We start from the raw sequence: 20,765 nt of genomic DNA, 5'->3' as shown, positions 1-20,765 counted from the left end.
TCTACCTAAGCCGCTGATTGGAGCTGTTTTGGTATTGGGCCCTAGGTGGCAGGAGAGGTCATTGAGAGGAGTTTTATATTTCCGGTGCACCAAATGCATCAATGACTATGGGACTACCAGTACGCTATGGTAAAAAAAATATGCCTTCTGAGCTTAGAACCTAAAATATAAGCTTGTTTTACTCTAATGTTTGTAGACATTTTAAATGTAACCAAATACTGTTTAGCCTCATAACATGCTTAAAAATATTATTTAAATATATTGGATGGTCTGTCAAATCAAATCAAATGTATTTATAATAGCCCTTCGTACATCAGCTGATATCTCAAAGTGCTGTACAGAAACCCAGCCTAAAACCCCAAACAGCAAGCAATGCAGGTGTAGAAGCACGGTGGCTAGGAAAAACTCCCTCGAAAGGCCAAAACCTAGGAAGAAACCTAGAGAGGAACCAGGCTATGTGGGGTGGCCAGTCCTCTTCTGTCTGTGCCTGGTGGAGATTATAACAGAACATGGCCAAGATGTTCAAATGTTCATAAATGACCAGCATGGTCCAATAATAATAATAAGGCAAAACAGTTGAAACTGGAGCAGCAGCACGGCCAGGTGGACTGGGGACAGCAAGGAGTCATCATGTCAGGTAGTCCTGAGGCATGGTCTTAGGGCTCAGGTCCTCCGAGAGAGAGAAAGAAAGAGAGAAAGAGAGAATTAGAGAGCACACTTAAATCCACACAGGACACCGAATAGGACAAGAGAAGTACTCCAGATATAACAAACTGACCCTTGCCCCCCGACACATAAACTACTGCAGCATAAATACTGGAGGCTGAGACAGGAGGGGTCAGGCGACACTGTGGCCCCATCCGAGGACACCCCCGGACAGGGCCAAACAGGAAGGATATAACCCCACCCACTTTGCCAAAGCACTGCCCCCACACCGCTAGAGGGATATCTTCAACCACCAACTTACCATCCTGAGACAAGGCCGAGTATAGCCCACAAAGATCTCCGCCACGGCACAACCCTGTCCATGCATCCATGGCTCTGTCTATGAATCTGAGAGTGGTTACATTTCTCCAGACTCGCATTAACATCTGCTAACCATGTGTATGTGACAAATAAAATTTGATTTGATTTGAAATTGAGTAGTGTTTGCACTATAGAATTTAAGCAATGACAACAGTATTTTGTTGACAACATGGTGGTTCACACTGTGTGTGAATGATGGAATAGTAGGTCCATTTGAGTTTGTTTGGTCACTTAGGCCTGCACATCAACCAGTACTGGGACCATTGGAGACTTGGGATGCTTGCTTTCAAAATGCTGCTTGAATGTTTTTGGGTTTGCGTCTGTAAAGATCAATGACAAAATGGAGGACGTTCATCTGTGGCTTATATTGAATTAAAAGTTGACGCAAATGATAAGCTAAGCAATACGATGCAACAACCTACTACACATATGAAAGACTATCACACAGGCCAGTACAATAGCCTACAAATTCATTACCAACCACCACTACTCACCCGACAGACAGGGCAGGTGTGGACCGGCGCTGCCTTGGCTGCAGTCTTCTGGTCTGCAGCTGCCCCCTTCTAAGCAGCCGCTGCCTTGGCATCAGTCAACAAATTAAACTTCAACTAAAGAGTGAAGCATGCATTATACCCCCCACACACACACCAATTATACCCAGAGTACAGAATAATGAGTTACAATGGTGGACATCTACAGATCTGAATGGCAGGAGTGTGTATAAGCTTTTGTTCCAGCCCAGCTCCTACCTGATAACAAATCATAGCCTATCGCCGTGATTCGTTATGTTGATTATTTAAGTTGGATGTTAGAGCTGGGCTGAGTCCTTCACACACTCCTGCTCTTCTGAGAGTGGTTACATTTCTCCAGACCCATCGCTCAGCGCTTTACCAATACATCTATTCTAGTCTATCCAACTAAAAGGAAGCGTTTCCCAAACCTTCCATAACAGAGCCATCACCTACAGGGAGATGAACCTGGAGAAGAGTCCCCAAAGAAAGCTGGTCCTAGAGCTCTGTTCACAAAACACAAACAGACCCCACAGATCCCCAGGACAGCAACACAATTAGACCCAACCAAAAATATAATTTCTTGACACATTGGAAAGATTTAACAAAAAAACAGAGCAAAATACCTGACCACTGTGACTGACTCAAAGGAAAGCTGTAGGAAAGGAAAAGGAAAGCTGTAGGCAGACCTGACTCTCAAAAGAAGACAGACAATGTGCACACTGCCCACAAAATGAGGTGGAAACTGAGCAGCACTTCCTAACCTCCTGCCAAATCTATTACCAAATTAGAGACACATATTTCCCTCAGATTACACAGATCCACAAAGAATTTGAAAATAAACCCAATTTTGATAAACTCCCATATCTACCATGTGAAATACCACAGTGTGCCATCACAGCAGAAAGATGTGTGACCTGTTCCCACAAGAAAATGGCAACCAGTGATAAACAAACACCATTGTAAATACAACCCATATTTATATTTCTTTATTTTCCCTTTTGAACTTTAATTATTTGCACATCGTTACAACACTGTATGTAGAAATAATATGACATTTGAAATGTCTTTATTCTTTTGGAACTTCTGTGAGTGTAAAGTGTACTGTTCATTTTTATTGTTTATTTCCCTTTTGTTTGTTATCTACAGTTGAAGTTGGAAGTTTACAAACACTTAGGTTGGAGTCATTAAAACTAGTGTTTCAACCACTCCACAAATTTCTTGTTAACAAACTATAGTTTTGGCAAGTCGGTTAGGACATCTACTTTGTCCATGACATAAGGAATTCTTCCCACAATTGTTTACAGACAGATTATTTCACTTATAATTCACTGTTTCACAATTCCAGTTGGTCAGAAGTTTACATACACTAAGTTGACTGTGCCTTTAAACAGATGGGAAAATTCCAGAAAATGATGTCATGGCTTTAGCAGCTTCTGATAGGCTAATTGACATCATTTGAGTCAATTGGAGGTGTACCTGTGGATGTATTTCAAGGCCTACCTTCAAACTCAGTGCCTCTTTGCTTGACATCTTGGGAAAACCAAAAGAAATCAGCCAAAACCCAATTGTAAACTTCCACAAGTTCATCCTTAGGAGCAATTTCCAAACACATGAGAGCCGTTATGATGTAAGTGTTAGAATTGTCAAAAAAAAAACCTGTACTGTTTCTCAGTGCGTTTACTGTGAGTCAGGATAAGAGTATCTACTTGAAAGACCTACTTTGCTCTCTGTTTGAGATTGTATGTTCATCTGTACGAACAATAGTACGCAAGTATAAACACCATGGGACCTCGCAGCTGTCATACTGCTCAGGAAGGAGACACGTTCTGTCTCCTAGAGATGGACGTACTTTGGTGCGAAAAGTGCGAATCAATCCCAGAACAACAGTAAAGGATGGAGGAAACCGGTAAAAAATTATCTACTGTATATCCACAGTAAAACGAGTCCTATATCGACATAACCTGAAAGGCCGCACAGCAAGGAAGAAGCCACTGCTCCAAAACTGTCATAAAAAAGCCAAACTATGGTTTGCAACTCCACATGGGGACAAAGATCGTACATTTAGGAGAATTGTTCTCTGGTCTGATTAAACAAAAATAGAACTCTTTGGCCATAATGACCATTGTAATGTTTGGAGGAGAAAGGGGGATGCTTGCAAGCTGAAGAACACCATCTCAACCGTGAAGCACGGGGGTGGCAGCATCATGTTGTGGGGGTGGTTTGCTGCAGGAGGGACTGGTGCACTTCACAAAATAGATGGCATCATGAGGTAGGAAAATTATGTGGATATATTGAAGCAACATCTCAAGACATCATTCAGGAAGTTAAAGCTTGGTTTCAAATGGGTCTTCCAAATGGACAATGACCCCAAGCATACTTCCAAAGTTGTGGCAAAATGGCTTAAGGACAACAAAGTCAAGGTCCTCAATCCTAACCTCAATCGTATCCTCAATCCTGACCTCAAATCTATAGAACATTTGTGTGCAGAACTGAAAAAGTGTGTGTGAGAAAGGAGGCCTACAAAGCTGATTCAGTTACACCAGCTCTGTCAGGAGAAATGTGCCAAAATTCACCCAACTTATTGTGGGAAGCTTGTGGAAGGCTATCCGAAACGTTTGACCCAAGTTAAGCAATTTAAATGCAATGCTACCAAATACGAATTGAGTGAATGTCAACTTCTGACCCACTGGGAATGTGATGAAAGAAATAAAAGCTGAAAGAAATAATTCTCTCTCCTAATTATTCTGACATTTCACATTCTTAAAATAAAGTGGTGATCCTAACTGACCTAAGACAGGGAATTTGTATTAAATGTCAGGAATTGTGAAAAACTGAGTTTAAATGTATTTGGCTAAGGTGTATGTAAATTTCAACTGTACTTCACTTGCTTTGGCTATGTTCACGTGTTTCCCATGCCAAGAAAGCCCTTAAATTGAAATGGTTCCAATTTTTCCACCATTTTTTCCCATACATGACTTTAGAAACACTTCAAATAAGGGCTGTGTTTCATGTAGGCTTACCGTAACATTTTGATTAAAAGATGCCGAAAAAATTCAATGTTAATTAGCTGCTAATTTGGCCATCATACAGAACTAGAAATGCCTGTCTCAAACTTCACGTCACTCACCAAGGCCATGATTATCTGGACGAGACTGCCGAATCGAAGCAGTTAAGACTCTCTCGATTAACTATCTAATGGTAGCTACATTTAGTAAATAATAAATTGGCTAAATGTGTTTAAATGGACAATTATGTGAACTGTCTTGGGAATGTTTAACATTTACACAATACCTGTTATCTAGCTAGCTAGCTCGCTCATGGTTAGCTATCTAGTTAGCCTGGCTAGATGGCTGCATGAGCTGTGTATTTGTCTATCCATTTAAATGCATGACAAATTCATAAAAACTAGTTTCTTTCTTTGGCTTTTCTAAACCAACTATCTAGCTTGCTAGTTAACTAACTAGCTGACTTAGATGGTGAAGCTAGGCATTCTTGATGTTTGTTTGTGTCTGTGGCTGAGGGGTGGGTAGCCTACTTCAATTAGACTTCTCCGGTACTTGACATGTAGCTAACTGCATTATTTTGGTCTGGCTTTTTGAGAGGTTTCAGAAATGGCCTGATTTAGTATCTCTTCAGTCAACAGTGTACTTACTTTACTGCAGGAAGACATTGATCTGCTTGCTGTTAGCCTCTGGACAGCAAATCATTAGTATTGCCACTAAGCAAGGTTATGTAACCGTATTTATTCCTACTTGCTGTGGTGGGTTTTAATTGAATTGGTATTCACACATTTGTTTTTCCAGGTCGAATTACTGTCATGTTATTGATGCCAAATTGCAAACCTTATTTCTACCTTATCTACTCCAGAAGCAATGGGTGTGCCTGAGTCTTATCACCTCTCAACTAGGTATGCTGTTTCAACCTTCAAAAATACTCCTGCTTTGGTCTGTTTCAGTCATTGCAGGAAGTCCTGAAGAGCAGGAGTGTGTGAAGGGCTCAGCCCAGCTCTAACATCCAACTTAAATAATCAACATAACGAATCACGGCGATAGGCTATGATTTGTTATCAGGTAGGAGCTGGGCTGGAACAAAAGCTTATACACACTCCTGCCATTCAGCTCTGTAGATGTCCACCATTGTAACTCATTATTCTGTACTCTGGGTATAATTGGTGTGTGTGTGGGGGGTATAATGCATGCTTCACTCTTTAGTTGAAGTTTAATTTGTTGACTGATGCCAAGGCAGCGGCTGCTTAGAAGGGGGCAGCTGCAGACCAGAAGACTGCAGCCAAGGCAGCGCCGGTCCACACCTGCCCTGTCTGTCGGGTGAGTAGTGGTGGTTGGTAATGAATTTGTAGGCTATTGTACTGGCCTGTGTGATAGTCTTTCATATGTGTAGTAGGTTGTTGCATCGTATTGCTTAGCTTATCATTTGCGTCAACTTTGAATTCAATATAAGCCACAGATGAACGTCCTCCATTTTGTAATTGGTCTTTACAGACGCAAACCCAAAAACATTCAAGCAGCATTTTGAAAGCAAGCATCCCAAGTCTCCAATGGTCCCAGTACTGGTTGATGTGCAGGCCTAAGTGACCAAACAAACTCAAATGGACCTACTATTCCATCATTCACACACAGTGTGAACCACCATGTTGTCAACAAAATACTGTTGTCATTGCTTAAATTCTATAGTGCAAACACTACTCAATTTATTGGAAACGCTGTGATCACTTTTCGTCTTTAAAGTTGTGATTCACAGACACACGATGACCACGATTTTAATGCTGCAACTGATAGGGAATGAATGCAGGAACACACGCTGAGACCCCGAGTATGACTGGACATGGAATTGATATTTGAGACAATAACCTAAAAGGGGTGCAGAAGCACACCAGCACACCATTTTATGTTTAATCCATGGCCAACCATCCCTCTAGCTACTACTTATTCCACACTATATTTTATGCCCTATGGTCCCTCAACTTTTGACATTTTGGAACCTACACTTATTTTCCCTATGCTGCTTCCTTCACTTGTTCTTCTCCTGATTTGATCACTTCTAGACAGAGTAAAACGTTTTAAAGTATTGCGGTGTACTTTTTCTGCCACCTTTTTATCATCTGTGTAATGATGTCCTCCTGCTGCATATTCTGGGGTTCAGTTCAGACTGAATGCAGTGTTAAATGTGCTGCTCACAATTGACAGCAGCAACATGGGATATTTGAATTGACAAGAAGGATGTTGATATACAGTGCCTTGAGAAAGTAATTACACCCCTTGACCTTTTCCATATGTTGTGTTACAGCCTGAATTAAAATGAATTGAATTTAGATTTTGTTTTTGTCACTGGCCTACACACAATACCCCATAACATCAAAGTGGAATTATGTTTATCAAAATTGTATTAATAAAAAATAAAAAGCTGAAATGTCTTGAGTCAATAAGTATTCAACCCCTTTGTTAAGGCAAGCCTAAAACAGTTCAGTTATAGAAATTTGCTTAAGTCACATAAGAAGATGAATGACTATCTCATCTAAGTACCCCACACATACAATTATCTGTAATGTCCCTAGGTTGAGCTTTGAATTTCAACCACAGATTCAACCACAAAGACCAGGGAGGTTTTCCATCCCTTTGAGTATGGTGAAGTTATTAGTTACACTTTGAATGGTGTATCAATACACCCAGTCACTATAAAGATACGAGCGTCCTTCCTAACTCAGTTGCCGGAATTTAGTTTAGTTTATTAGGATCCCCATTAGCTACTTCACATGCAGCAACTACTCTTCCTGGGGTCCAGATAAAGAGTACAAATACATGGCAAAGTACCCAACTTCAATAAAAAAATGATGTTGGCCGCCAAACTATATATGCATGCTAAGATTTTCTCACATCTGAGGTATTGCCTCACATGCTGGTCATAAGGAGGAGCTACTATTCTGAAACCAATTGGATCACTATTCAAACAAACACTTAAGATTTTTGATAAACCAAACGGTTATAACCATTGTCATATCATTTACAAACATAATAGTTTTAGTCTGGACAGCTTTAAGCAGTATGTACAGTTGAAGTCGGAAGTTTACATACACCTTAGCCAAGTACATTTAAACTCAGTTTTCACAATTCCTGACATTTAATCAGAATAGATATTCCCTGTCTTAGGTCAGTTAGGATCACCACTTTATTTTAAGAATGTGAAATGTCAGAATAATAGTAGAGAGAATGATTTATTTCAGCTTTTATTTATTTTGTCACATTCCCAGCGGGTCAGAAGTTCATACACTCAATTAGTATTTGGCAGCATTGCTTTTAAATTGTTTAACTTGGGTCAAATGTTTTGGGTAGCCTTCCACAAGCTTCACACAATAAATTGGGTGAATTTTGTCCCATTCGTCCTGACAGAGCTGGTGTAACTGAGTCAGGTTTGTAGGCCTCCTTGCTCACACATGCTTTTTCAGTTCTGCCCACAAATGTTCTAGAGTATTGAGGTCATGGCTTTGTGAGGGCCACTCCAATACCTTGACTTTGTTGTCCTTAAGCCATTTTGCCACAACTTTGGAAGTATGTTTGGGGTCATTGTCCATTTGGAAGACCCATTTCCAACCAAGCTTCAACATCCCGCTCAGACTTTTTAAAACATGACTTAAGCCTATGCAACATTAACCAATTATAAACAGTTCTGCAGCGATGAGGTTTGTGCAGTAAGCTATAGGCCCAATACATTATCACTGCATATTGTCTATGCTTGAATTGCCCTGCCAATGTTGTTCTTATATAATTTTGAAGTTATATTTTTTTTAAATGTAGGTATATGATCATAGATAATTTGTAGTATTACCTGTGAGGCACAGCTGAGTGAGCATAATATTTAGTTTAATTTGATGGCCTGCATCTGATGGTCAGTCTGAGGGGAGGGAGGGAGCAGCAATCCGTTACTAATAACGCAAGCTTATCGGAACACTTTGCTATAGTCATTCAGTGCAGCTGCAGTGTTAGTTGTAGTGGGAGTGGAAGGAGGGAGAACACACATTTTCTGGCTTATAAAAGGGTTGAACAGTGTTGACTGCAGAATAAGAACTTCCTCATGAACTTACTCATGAACTTACTCATGAACTTACTCATAAAAACAGCAGCTCTCTGCTATATTCCTTGAGTCTCTTTCTAGTCATGGTTTTGAAATCAGACGGTATTAACTTTGCTGTGCGTTCTACCTTCAGACACATGAAATAGTCCTTCCCGGAGGTAGGGCTGCTGAATCAAGTGCACCTACCGCCAACAGTTCGAAACGAATACAATAAATAGGAACGCAAGGCTTTATCATTGAGTTTTTTACAGAAATGTTTGGCGACCGGTTGGTGACCACTGTTCTATCTCATGTAAGCATATCAAAAGTAACATATCATACTAATTTGAGTGTCCCGGATTTGCGTTTAGTATGTTAAGTCTAGTCTATGAGACCAGTCTGCAGAAACATGTCAGTCCCACAACAACACAACAACACACATACTTAGTCAGTAGGCCAATGCGTTTTTATTTTCCAAAATGCCTCATACAGCTCAGAATAGTAGCCTACTGAGATCCAATGAAGAAATCAAAATCAACGAAAAGAACACTTTGAACTTCGGAATTATACAGTTCAAAAAGACATTGGCTAATTGTTTGGACAGAAAGTGTTTGTGTAAAATAATCAAAAAAGAAAAACCATGAATACATCATTATCACTCAAACATCATTGCTGATGCCACAAATACAGTGGGCATCTAAAATCACATGATAGAGAGATATTAGTGTTCACTCTGTGAGACAAGAATTTCAAATCTTGCAATAATAAGAGATAATACATGAACATTCAGAATTTGATCTATCGCATTCACACATACAGTTGGTAGGCCTGCTATGGAAAGTAATGAAAGAAATAAGTAACACAGACAAACGCATGTGATGTATCTCACAATTTCAACTTCATACACATCCATGACCAAATAATTAACATACAATCATTCATTTTCTACTTTATTCTACATTATCTATTTGCTCGAAGCCTATTTCTCACCAGCCACGGACAACAGCAAATTTCAAAGTCCAAGAACATCATTTCCATCCCTCACTCTATTCTCTCTAATGTGCCCACAGTGTAATCACTTGGATAAATATCTTGCAGGAGAAAGAATGTCCTGTTAGATAAATTAGAGAGCTTGATGCTCTCCCCTTCATTCCCTATATAGTTCACTACTTTTGACCAGAGCCCCCGATCTACCCTGGTCAAATGTAGTGCACTATATAGGGAATAGGGTGCCATTTGTGACACAACCCTTGTTGTCTGCCACATGTTCATGTAGTACATAAAAGGCAGCCAGGGAAAATAATGAATTGATCTCTCTAAGTGGAGAGCGTACTTAATAACCTGTCTTCCCAACTTGCTGAGTTATAGATTTATCCATTTCCAAAGTTTTAAGCCTGGTTTAGACCCATAAGGCATCAGCAGTATTTCTTCTCACTATATGCAGTAAGTGTTGAAATCCTGACCTTGATATATTTATGTAAAGTCTTCTAAAGGACTTACCTAAATATGTATGATTTATGTGGATGTTTGAGATGTGATTTATATCCCAGATCAGTATTCAGCCCTGTGTCCATAGCTCCTTGCTCTGGGTGTAAAATGGTTTTCTTGGCTTTAATTGACTCCCTAAGCATTTCCCAGCATCATATTGACACATTTCGTTTGACAAGACATGCGAGTACACAAACACCACAAAAATCAGGATGCATTGTAAATACATCCACAGTTGAACTTCAACATCATAAAACCATCAAACCTGACCCTTTTGTGTCTAACGCCACCAACCACTATCGTAGCACCTGTGTTTTGCTGTGTGTTTCCCACAGCTTTAGTGTCCTATCAACTAACGCTATCGTACTAGGTTTTAGCTTGTCGACGCACATTATTGTACTGCACCGCAATTTCACACTTGCCTTGTGCTGTGTTCATTGGTGAGAGTGGGTGATCTGTATGATGCACAGCAAACATAGCAGGTATACTTCCCACAGCATTCAAGGTCTTTGACACAAATATATACTTTTCAAAAATACAAACGCAACATGCAACAATTTCAAAGATTTTACTGAGTAACAGTTCACATAAGGAATCAGTCAATTTAAATAAATTCATTAGGCCCTAATCTATTGATTTCACATGACTGGGAATACAAATATTCATCTGTTGGCCACTGACACAGTACCTTAAAAAAAGGTAGGGGCGTGGATCAGAAAACCAGTCAGTATCTGGCGTGACCACCATTTGCCTTATGCAGTGCGACACATCTCCTTCGCATCAAGTTGATCAGGCTGTTGATTGTGGCCTGTGGAATATTGTACCACTCCACTTCAATGGCTGTGCTAAATTGTTGGATATCGGCAGGAACTGGAACACATCAAACCAGAGCATCCCAAACATGCTCAATGGGTGACATGTCTGGTGAGTATGCAGGCCATTGCCATCGATAAAATGCAATTGTGTTCGTTGTCTGCCCATGCCTGCCCATAACATAACCCCACCTCCACCATACGTCACTCTGTTCACAACGTTGACATCGGCAAACCACTCGCCTCCACAACGCCATACACGTAGTCTGCGGTTGTGAAGCCGGTTGGAAGTACTGACAAATTCTCTAAAACAATCTTGGAGGTGGCTTATGGTAGAGAGATTAACATCATATTATCTGGCAAAAACTCTGATGGACATTCCTGTAGTCAGCATGCCAATTGCATGCTACATCAAACCTTGAGCCATCTGTGGCATTGTGTTGTGTGACAAAACTGCACATTTTCGAGTGGCCTTTTATTGTCCCCAGCACAAGATGCACCTGTGTAATAATCATGTTGTTTAATCAGCTTCTTGATATGCCACACCTGTCAGGTGGATGGATTATCTTGGCAAAGGAGAAATGCCCACAAAAAAATTGAGGGAAATAAGCTTTTTGTGCATATGGAACATTTCTGGGTTATTTTATTTCAGCTCATTAAACATGGAACCAACACTTCACATGTTGCGTTTATATTTTGTTCAGTGTACCTGTCCATTCATTACTCCTATCCTTTCATTTTTATACATACCAATTACACTTTCTGCCTTACAACATACTTTATGCCCATTACGTCCTCTAAAGAAATACTATTGATTTCACTTACTTTGAATGCCACTATCGCCTCACAGTGTTGGACGAAATGAAAGCCTCTGAAGCAAAAAGAAGGGTGGAATTGCACCGTCAATCACTCATTGATTTTTGTCCAATGAAAACTTGATAAAGTTAAACTCAATAGTGGCCCATTTGCTAAAATAGAACCATCATTGACAGTGTCCCCAATAACAAAACATTTACTGGCTTAATCTGTCTGGTATTTATGCGCACTTGAATGCAATGCAACAGTCTGTCTCTCTCAACTAAATTCTGGTGCGGGAATGTCATCATCTGTATACTCCTAGCAGTATTCTCAGTGAAACCGAATAAGCAGATCTAAAACAGACCTCCCTCTTAAACTCTCTCCTATACACATCACAAACATAATAGCTAGCCCCTCACTCTCCTCAATCAATGTGTTATCCCATTGTCCCAAGTTTTATTTAATGGTGATATATATGGCCACAATTACCAGCTTCATCTGAATATCCTGGAGTTACTTTTTGGTGTTGTTATGAAGTAACCATCATGTTTGTCTGCCTCTAGCGTCTCCAGCTCCAGTTAGTGTGGTACACAGATCTGTAGCTCGGCTGCTGCTGGCCCCCAAGGGGCCTTCCGTACCCATGAATAGCCCCAGAGGGCCCGATGTTGGTCTCCGTCAGGGACCTCTGTGGCTGCCACTGTCTGGGCAGGGACCTGTAGCCAGTCGGACCAGTGGGGGCCGAGGCTATGCTCTTGGTCGGGGACAAGAATGGAGGCATAACTCTGCTGTAACTCCGACTCTGATCCTGGTTCTGACCCTGGCTCTGACCCCAGCTCTGTCTCTTGTTCCATCTTTGGTTCGGGTTCCATACCTCGGTCTTCCTGGGAGGGTCGTCAGACACCCTAGCCTTCCACTCGGCAGGGGGCTCAGGGAGGAGCTTGCGCTGGGCAGCCGAGCGAACGTTGAAGGCGATGGCCTGCTGGAGGTTCTGGAAGGCGAAGGCCTCGTCAACCAGGCCCATGGGGTGGTGAGCTGCGGCCTCCCAGGGGGAAGGAGGCTTGTGACTCCTGTCCAGCCATGACGTCTGCCTCACCGGGGGGGCCTGAGCAGACGAGGCCTGTACCAGGGGTTTGTATGAGGGAAAGGGGGATCCAGACGATGACCGGAGGCCCAGCGATGGTGCTTTGGCGGCGGGTGGGGACAGATTGTAGCTCCGGCCAAACTCCTGGAAAAGGGACATTCAGACATGTTTACTTCAGACAGAGGCAGATTTTGATATTCTTGTCTGTCTACTAGCAAATAGCAGAGTTTAACTTTGAAAATGTCTTCGACTAATTTTGAGAGCTTCCTTTGAGCATTTAAAATCCACAAAGCTCTTTAATCTCATGCAGCACAATAATGTGTATGTTAGGTCATCTTTCAAGTAATATTTATGATGTGGTATATTATTATTATTATTAAATCGAGAATCTAACTAAAGCAATTAGATGTTTAGAACCACCATTAGTTATGTTATAAATCATTTGTTTGTGTTCTCTTGAGTAAATGGAAATAACACAGCATTAGTCTTACATCATATGAGGAGCATTTTGGTCATCAGAATCTTTTAGGAGTTAAGATTCATGCTGCAATGTTCTAAAAGAAGAAAACTACCACAATCAACCAGATAGAGGACGACTACTCAAGGAGGCTACTTCACCATTTTCTATTGTCTCAATTCCAACACTTAGACAGTCTTTGGATTTCTCAGAACAATTGGCTTATGAGTATGTGTTTCCATTGAAAGTCACATTTAGCTTTTAAATTGGATCTGACTGGCTCCGTGGATTACATGCTTCACTTTTAAGGTATCTCAATGAGTCAGCAAATCTCCCCAATGGCTGTTATCTTGTGCCTCTCGTTGTATCAAAGACCAGGGTCCTTTTAAGTCCCCATTAGAATGCCTGCACAGGCGGAGGAAATGTGTCGAGTGGGCAATGCTGGCAGCGTCTCTTGTACGATCCAAACAGTCTTCCTGTAATTTAAACCGCTCAGATGGGAGTGTGCTGCCATCTGGTGAATATGTGTAAAAACAGCCAATAAGATCAGCTCCTATAGAAACTTGTGACTCATAGGACAGCAAGAGAGTGAAGTCAATTGCAGCAACATGTGAGTAATTTTAGGGCGAAATTCAATGAATAACTTGTTTAGTCAAGATATCCTGTAAGCTGTAAGAGGAATCCAAGATCCAGCTGTCTTTGTGATCCAGCTGTCATTATTTGGACTGGGACACATATGAATGGGCTTAACTAGATTAGTAGACAATGTAAACTCATATTTAATTCTAACAATGATGTTAAAGAGGATTTGTACGGCCTCCCGAGTGGCGCAGCGGTCTAAGGCATTGCAATGCTTGGGGTGTCACTCCAGAACCGGGTTCAATCCCAGGCTGTGTCACAGCCGGCTGTGACCGGGAGATCCATAAGGCAGTGCACAATTGGCCCAGTGTCGTCTGGGTTCGGGAGGGTTTGGCCGGACGGAATTTCCTTGTCCCATCGCACTCTAGCGTCTCCTTGTGGAGGACCAGGCGCCAGCAAGCTGACTTCGGTCGCCAGCTGGACGGTGTTTCCTCTGACACATTGGTGTGGCTGGCTTTTGTAATTTTGTAATGATTTTTCCCACTGTTGAGAGATATTAGTAATTGAAGTTGTTGGGTTTATGTCTCATACTGATATTACCAGGTCGTGACCACTAGATTGTGTTGATCCTGAAATTAGGTGATTCTTTTTTATAGTTCACCCAAATTACATATTGGTTTTCTTGTAAGCAGTCAATGGACCAGGTATGACAGCAACCCATGCTTTGGTTTAGTTTACATGGCCACTGTTTCAAATGCTAACTTTTTAGCATTTGTGTCACAAATCCAATGCAACTAAATTGTACCTATATTTTCACACTTCCTGTATCAACAAATGTATTGTGTAAATCAATGATGTTACTTATAGATGATTTGAAAATGAAGTGTGAAAGGGCTAATATAGGTACTATTGACTTGAGTTGGATTTGTGCTACAAATGCTGAAAAGTTTGCTTTTTAAACTTTTGCTTTTCCCTCTCGCTCTCATCCAACACTTCCCACACTGCCCCTACTCGGATGGTATCGCGCCGTCCCAACCTTCGCTCTCTCTCCCCCGCTACTCTCTCCTCTTCCATCCTATCATCTCTTCCCTCTGCTCAAACCTTCTCCAACCTATCTCCTGATTCTGCCTCCTCAACCCTCCTCCCTTTCTGCATCCTTTGACTCTCTATGTCCCCTATCTTCCAGGCCGGCTCGGTCCTCCCCTCCCGCTCCGTGGCTCGACGACTCTTTGCGAGCTCACAGAACAGGGCTCCGGGCAGCCGAGCGGAAATGGAGGAAAACTCGCCTCCCTGCGGACCTGGCATCCTTTCGCTCCCTCCTCTCTACATTTTCCTCCTCTGTCTCTGCTGCTAAAGCCACTTTCTACCACTCTAAATTCCAAGCATCTGCCTCTAACCCTAGGAAGCTCTTTGCCACCTTCTCCTCCCTCCTGAATCCTCTTCCCCCTCCCCCCCTCCTCCCTCTCTGCAGATGACTTTGTCAACCATTTTGAAAAGAAGGTCGACGACATCCGATCCTCGTTTGCTAAGTCAAACGACACCGCTGGTTCTGCTCACACTGCCCTACCCTGTGCTCTGACCTCTTTCTCCCCTCTCTCTCCAGATGAAATCTTGCGTCTTGTGACGGCCGGCCGCCCAACAACCTGCCCGCTCGACCCTATCCCCTCCTCTCTTCTCCAGACCATTTCCGGAGACCTTCTCCCTTACCTCACCTCGCTCATCAACTCATCCCTGACCGCTGGCTACGTCCCTTCCGTCTTCAAGAGAGCGAGAGTTGCACCCCTTCTGAAAAAACCTACACTCGATCCCTCCGATGTCAACAACTACAGACCAGTATCCCTTCTTTCTTTTCTCTCCAAAACTCTTGAACGTGCCGTCCTTGGCCAGCTCTCCCGCTATCTCTCTCAGAATGACCTTCTTGATCCAAATCAGTCAGGTTTCAAGACTAGTCATTCAACTGAGACTGCTCTTCTCTGTATCACGGAGGCGCTCCGCACTGCTAAAGCTAACTCTCTCTCCTCTGCTCTCATCCTTCTAGACCTATCGGCTGCCTTCGATACTGTGAACCATCAGATCCTCCTCTCCACCCTCTCCGAGTTGGGCATCTCCGGCGCGGCCCACGCTTGGATTGCGTCCTACCTGACAGGTCGCTCCTACCAGGTGGCGTGGCGAGAATCTGTCTCCTCACCACGCGCTCTCACCACTGGTGTCCCCCAGGGCTCTTTTCTAGGCCCTCTCCTATTCTCGCTATACACCAAGTCACTTGGCTCTGTCATAACCTCACATGGTCTCTCCTATCATTGCTATGCAGACGACACACAATTAATCTTCTCCTTTCCCCCTTCTGATGACCAGGTGGCGAATCGCATCTCTGCATGTCTGGCAGACATATCAGTGTGGATGACGGATCACCACCTCAAGCTGAACCTCGGCAAGACGGAGCTGCTCTTCCTCCCGGAGGAAGGACTGCCCGTTCCATGATCTCGCCATCACGGTTGACAACTCCATTGTGTCCTCCTCCCAGAGCGCTAAGAACCTTGGCGTGATCCTGGACAACACCCTGTCGTTCTCAAGTAACATCAAGGCGGTGGCCCGTTCCTGTAGGTTCATGCTCTACAACATCCACAGAGTACGACCCTGCCTCACACAGGAAGCGGCGCAGGTCCTAATCCAGGCACTTTTCATCTCCCGTCTGGATTACTGCAACTCGCTGTTGGCTGGGCTCCCTGCCTGTGCCATTAAACCCCTACAACTCATCCAGAACGCCGCAGCCCGTCTGGTGTTCAACCTTCCCAAGTTCTCTCACGTCACCCCGCTCCTCCGCTCTCTCCACTGGCTTCCAGTTGAAGCTCGCATCCGCTACAAGACCATGGTGCTTGCCTACGGAGCTGTGAGGGGAACGGCACCTCAGTACCTCCAGGCTCTGATCAGGCCCTACACCCAAACAAGGGCACTGCGTTCATCCACCTCTGGCCTGCTCGCCTCCCTACCACTGAGGAAGTACAGTTCCCGCTCAGCCCAGTCAAAACTGTTCGCTGCTCTGGCCCCCCAATGGTGGAACAAACTCCCCCAACTACGCCAGGACAGTGGAGTCAATCACCACCTTCCGGAGACACCTGAAACCCCACCTCTTTAAGGAATACCTAGGATAGGATAAAGTAATCCTTCTCACCCCCCTTAAAATATTTAGATGCACTATTGTAAAGTGGCTGTTCCACTGGATGTCATAAGGTGAATGCACCAATTTGTAAGTCGCTCTGGATAAGAGCGTCTGCTAAATGACTTAAATGTAATGTAAATGTAAACAGTGGCCAAGTAAACAAAACCAAAGCATGGGTTGCTGTCATACTTTTTCCATCAACTGGTTAACGGGTAACCAATATGTGTTTGGTGATTTGAGTGAACTAACCCTTTAACAATAGGGGGAAGGGGGGTTCTTTAAAAATCACCTAATAGCAGGAACAGCACCATCTAGTGGTCAGAACTGGCGATATCAGGATATATATCAGGATATATGATAGGACATAAACCCTAATTTCTCTGAACAGGTAAAAAAAACTCACCAAATGTACTGAGAATATATTGCTCAGAAGGAAGGAAGGCCCCAAAAATGGTCAAAGACTCCAGTCACCCAAGTCATAGACAGTTCTCTCTGCTACCGCATGGCAAGCGGTACTGTAGCACCAAGTCTAGGTCCAAAAGGTTCCTTAACAGCTTCTACCCCCAAGCCATAAGACTGCTGAACAATTAATCAAATGGCCACCTGGACTATTTACATAGTTTATTTAGCTAATATTGTTTTAACTCTATTTCTTGAACTGCATTGTTGGTTAAGGGCTTGTAAACTAAGCATTTCACAGTTTTTATTTATTTATTCTATTTAACCTTTATTTTACTAGGCAAGTCAGTCAAGAACAAATTCTTATTCACAATGACGGCCTACCAAAAGGCAAAAGGCCTCCTGTGGGGACGAGGGCCTGGGATTAAAATAAACGAATAAAAACAATATAAATATAGGACAAAACACACATCACAGCAGGAGTGGCAAAACAACACTACATAAAGAGAGACCCAAGACAACAACAAAGCAAGGCAGCAACACATGACAACACAGCATGGTAGCAACACAACACAACAACAACATGGTACGAACACAACACGGTAGCAGCACAAAACATGGTGCAAACATTATTGGGCACAGTCAACAGCACAAAGGTCAAGAAGGTAGAGACAACAATACATCACACAAAGCAGCCACAACTGTCAGTAAGAGTGTCCGTGATTTAAGAATGAATGAAGATGATTGAGATAAAACTGTCCCGTTTGAGTGTTTTTTGCAGCTCGTTCCAGTTGCTAGCTGTAGCGAACTGAAAAGAGGAGCGACCCAGGGATGTGTGTGGTTTGGTGACCTTTAACAGAATGTGACTCGCAGAACGGGTGTTGAATGTGGAGGATGAGGGCTGCAGTAGATATCTCAGATAGGGGGGAGTGAGGCCTAAGAGCGTTTTAAAAATAAGCAAAAACCAGTGGGTCTTGCGACGGGTATACAGAAGATGACCAGTTTACAGAGGAGTATAGAGTGCAGTGATGTGTCCATACCCGAGAGAATAGACATCAAGAAAGTCAGTCAGTTGATTATTGACAAGTTTTTCAAACACTTTTGATAAACAGGGCAAAAGGGAAATAGGCCTATAACAGTTAGGATCAGCCTGATCTCCCCCTTTAAATAAAGGACGAACTGTGGCTGCCTTCCAAGCAATGGAACCTTCTTAGAGAGGAGAGACAGGCTTGGCAATTAAAGGGGCAGCAACCTTAAATAACAAAGGATCTAAACCATCTGATCCAGATGGTTTTTTGGGGTCAAGTTTAAGGAGCTCCTTTAGCACCCCGGACTCAGTGACTGCCTGCAGGTAGAAAGCGAGACAGGGGAAAAGGAGGGAGAAGCATCGGGGATGGTCGCATTAGAAGGGGTGGGAGATGAGGAAATGTTGGACGAGAAAGGAGGCATGGCTGAGTCAAATAGGAATCCTGACTTAATGAAGTGGTGATTAAAGAGCTCCATGTACTTCTTGTCAGTAACAACCACATCATCATCATTAAGGGACATGGGCAGCTGTGAGGAGGAAGGTTTATTCACCAGGTTTTGAACTGTTTTCCAGAATTTCTTGGAGTTAGACCCATAGAGAGAGAACTGCTCCTTAAAGTAACTAACTTTGACCTTCCGGATAGCCTGAGTGCACTTATTTCTAATTTGCCTGAACGATAGCCAGTCAGCTTGAGTAGGCTTGTGCCATATGCATTTCGCCAAATGCAACTCTTGTGGTGGAGTAACTCTGCAAGATCACAGTAAGGTCTACCTACACCTGTTGTATTCGGCGCATGTGACAAATCAAATTTGATTTGATTTGATAGAAACAATACTCCAAGCTGCAGCACCATACTACCTTTCAAACATAGAGAATTGATACTATATACTCGTTGTTTGGGTTGGATTGGTGTGGGGATCCGTGTATGGCTTTTGCCCACTTCTGTGGATTCCTCATGTCTTACTCAATAGCTAGGTTTCCATCCAATTGGCAACAGATTTTTATGTGAATATTCTAATATTCTAAAATCCGCATAAAGCAAATATGAGCATTTTCCCACCAGTGGTGTTTCCACCAAACGGACTTGTTGTGGATAGAAATCAGTGCCTGATGACATAGTGCACACAATGTACTTATTTGCTTAAGTTTTCATGTAATGAAAAAAAATAACAAATTCAGTGTGTTTCCAAAGCATTTTCAACTCCCCTGATAGTTTTTCCAGAAAAACTTTTGTATTAAATAGCAAATGTGCCTACTCTGGTCTTGGCACGTGCGCTCTAACCAACAACTCGCAGATACAATGTGGGTAGGCTAGTCTACAGGATGAGATTATTATGGATTCTTATTTGTCAAACTGCAGTCAATCATCGATCATCATGTCACCAGAATCTTATCCTCTATATTTATTGGAAAGGAGCATCAAGATCAACCTGTGCATCAAGATCACCCTTCACCACCCTGTGAAGTTCATCATAAGTTATTTCATCTGTAGCCCAGTAAAGTGCATGGTTTCCTGAGTGGTAGTGGGAGGACCACACACCATTTCATCACATGACTCCAAGTTAACTTTGATATGATGGTTATTATACTGAACAAAAATGGCCCTCAGAATCTCTTCACAGTGTTTTTGTTCCTTCAAATTGCCATCTATAAAATGCAATTGTGTTCATTGTCCGTAGCTTATTCCTGCCCATACTGCCAAATTCTCTAAAATGACATTGGAGGCGAATAAATGGTAAAGAAATGAACATTTAATTATCTGGCAACAGCTCAGCATGCCAATTGCACACTCCCCCAAAGCTTGATACATCTGTGGCATTGTGTTGTGTGACAAAACTGCACATTAGGGGCAGCAGGTAGCCTAGTGGTTAAAGCATTGGGCCAGTAACCGAAACATTGCTGGATCGAATCCCAGAGCTGACAAGGTAAAGTAGCGCGCTGAGAGTCAGGAAGCAAGTTCAGGGAGGGAGTGTTTTAATAAACACAACACAAAATAAGAAACACGAATAACACAGGAACAGAAACAATAACGTCTGGGGAAGGAACCTGTGTAATGAGTGACAAATATAGGGAATGGAATCAGGGAGGTGATGGAATCCAGGTGAGTTGGATGACGCGCAGGTGCGCGTAACCATGGTGACAGGTGTGCTGCCATAACTAGCAGCCTGGTGAGCTAGAGGCCAGAGAGGGAGCACATGTGACAACAAGGCAGTTAACCCACTGTTCCCCAGTAGGCCGTCATTGTAAATACGAATGTGTTCTTAACTGACTTGCCTAGTTAAATAAACATTTTAAAAAATTAAAGAGTGGCCCTTTATTGTCACAGAAAAAGGTGCACCTGTGTAATGATTATGCTGTTTA

At 42.7% G+C, this 20,765-nt stretch overlaps 1 protein-coding gene across 3 annotated transcripts in view; it reads right to left on the bottom strand.

Moving 5' to 3' along the window:
• Positions 1-9,051: 9,051 nt before the first annotated feature.
• LOC118368767 (synaptopodin-2-like) overlaps positions 9,052-20,765 on the bottom strand; it is a 64,919-nt gene continuing 53,205 nt past the window's right edge. For all 3 annotated transcript variants that reach the window (XM_035753150.2, XM_035753148.2, XM_035753149.2), the window contains exon 5: positions 9,052-12,926. In XM_035753150.2, coding sequence (XP_035609043.2) covers positions 12,261-12,926 — 666 coding nt within the window. In that variant the 3' untranslated portion in view covers positions 9,052-12,260. The remainder of the gene's footprint in view (positions 12,927-20,765) is intronic.

The sequence above is a fragment of the Oncorhynchus keta genome, chromosome 35, assembly GCF_023373465.1.
Source record: "Oncorhynchus keta strain PuntledgeMale-10-30-2019 chromosome 35, Oket_V2, whole genome shotgun sequence".
NCBI lineage: Eukaryota > Metazoa > Chordata > Actinopteri > Salmoniformes > Salmonidae > Oncorhynchus > Oncorhynchus keta.
This window is presented reverse-complemented; position numbering and strand designations above follow the sequence as displayed.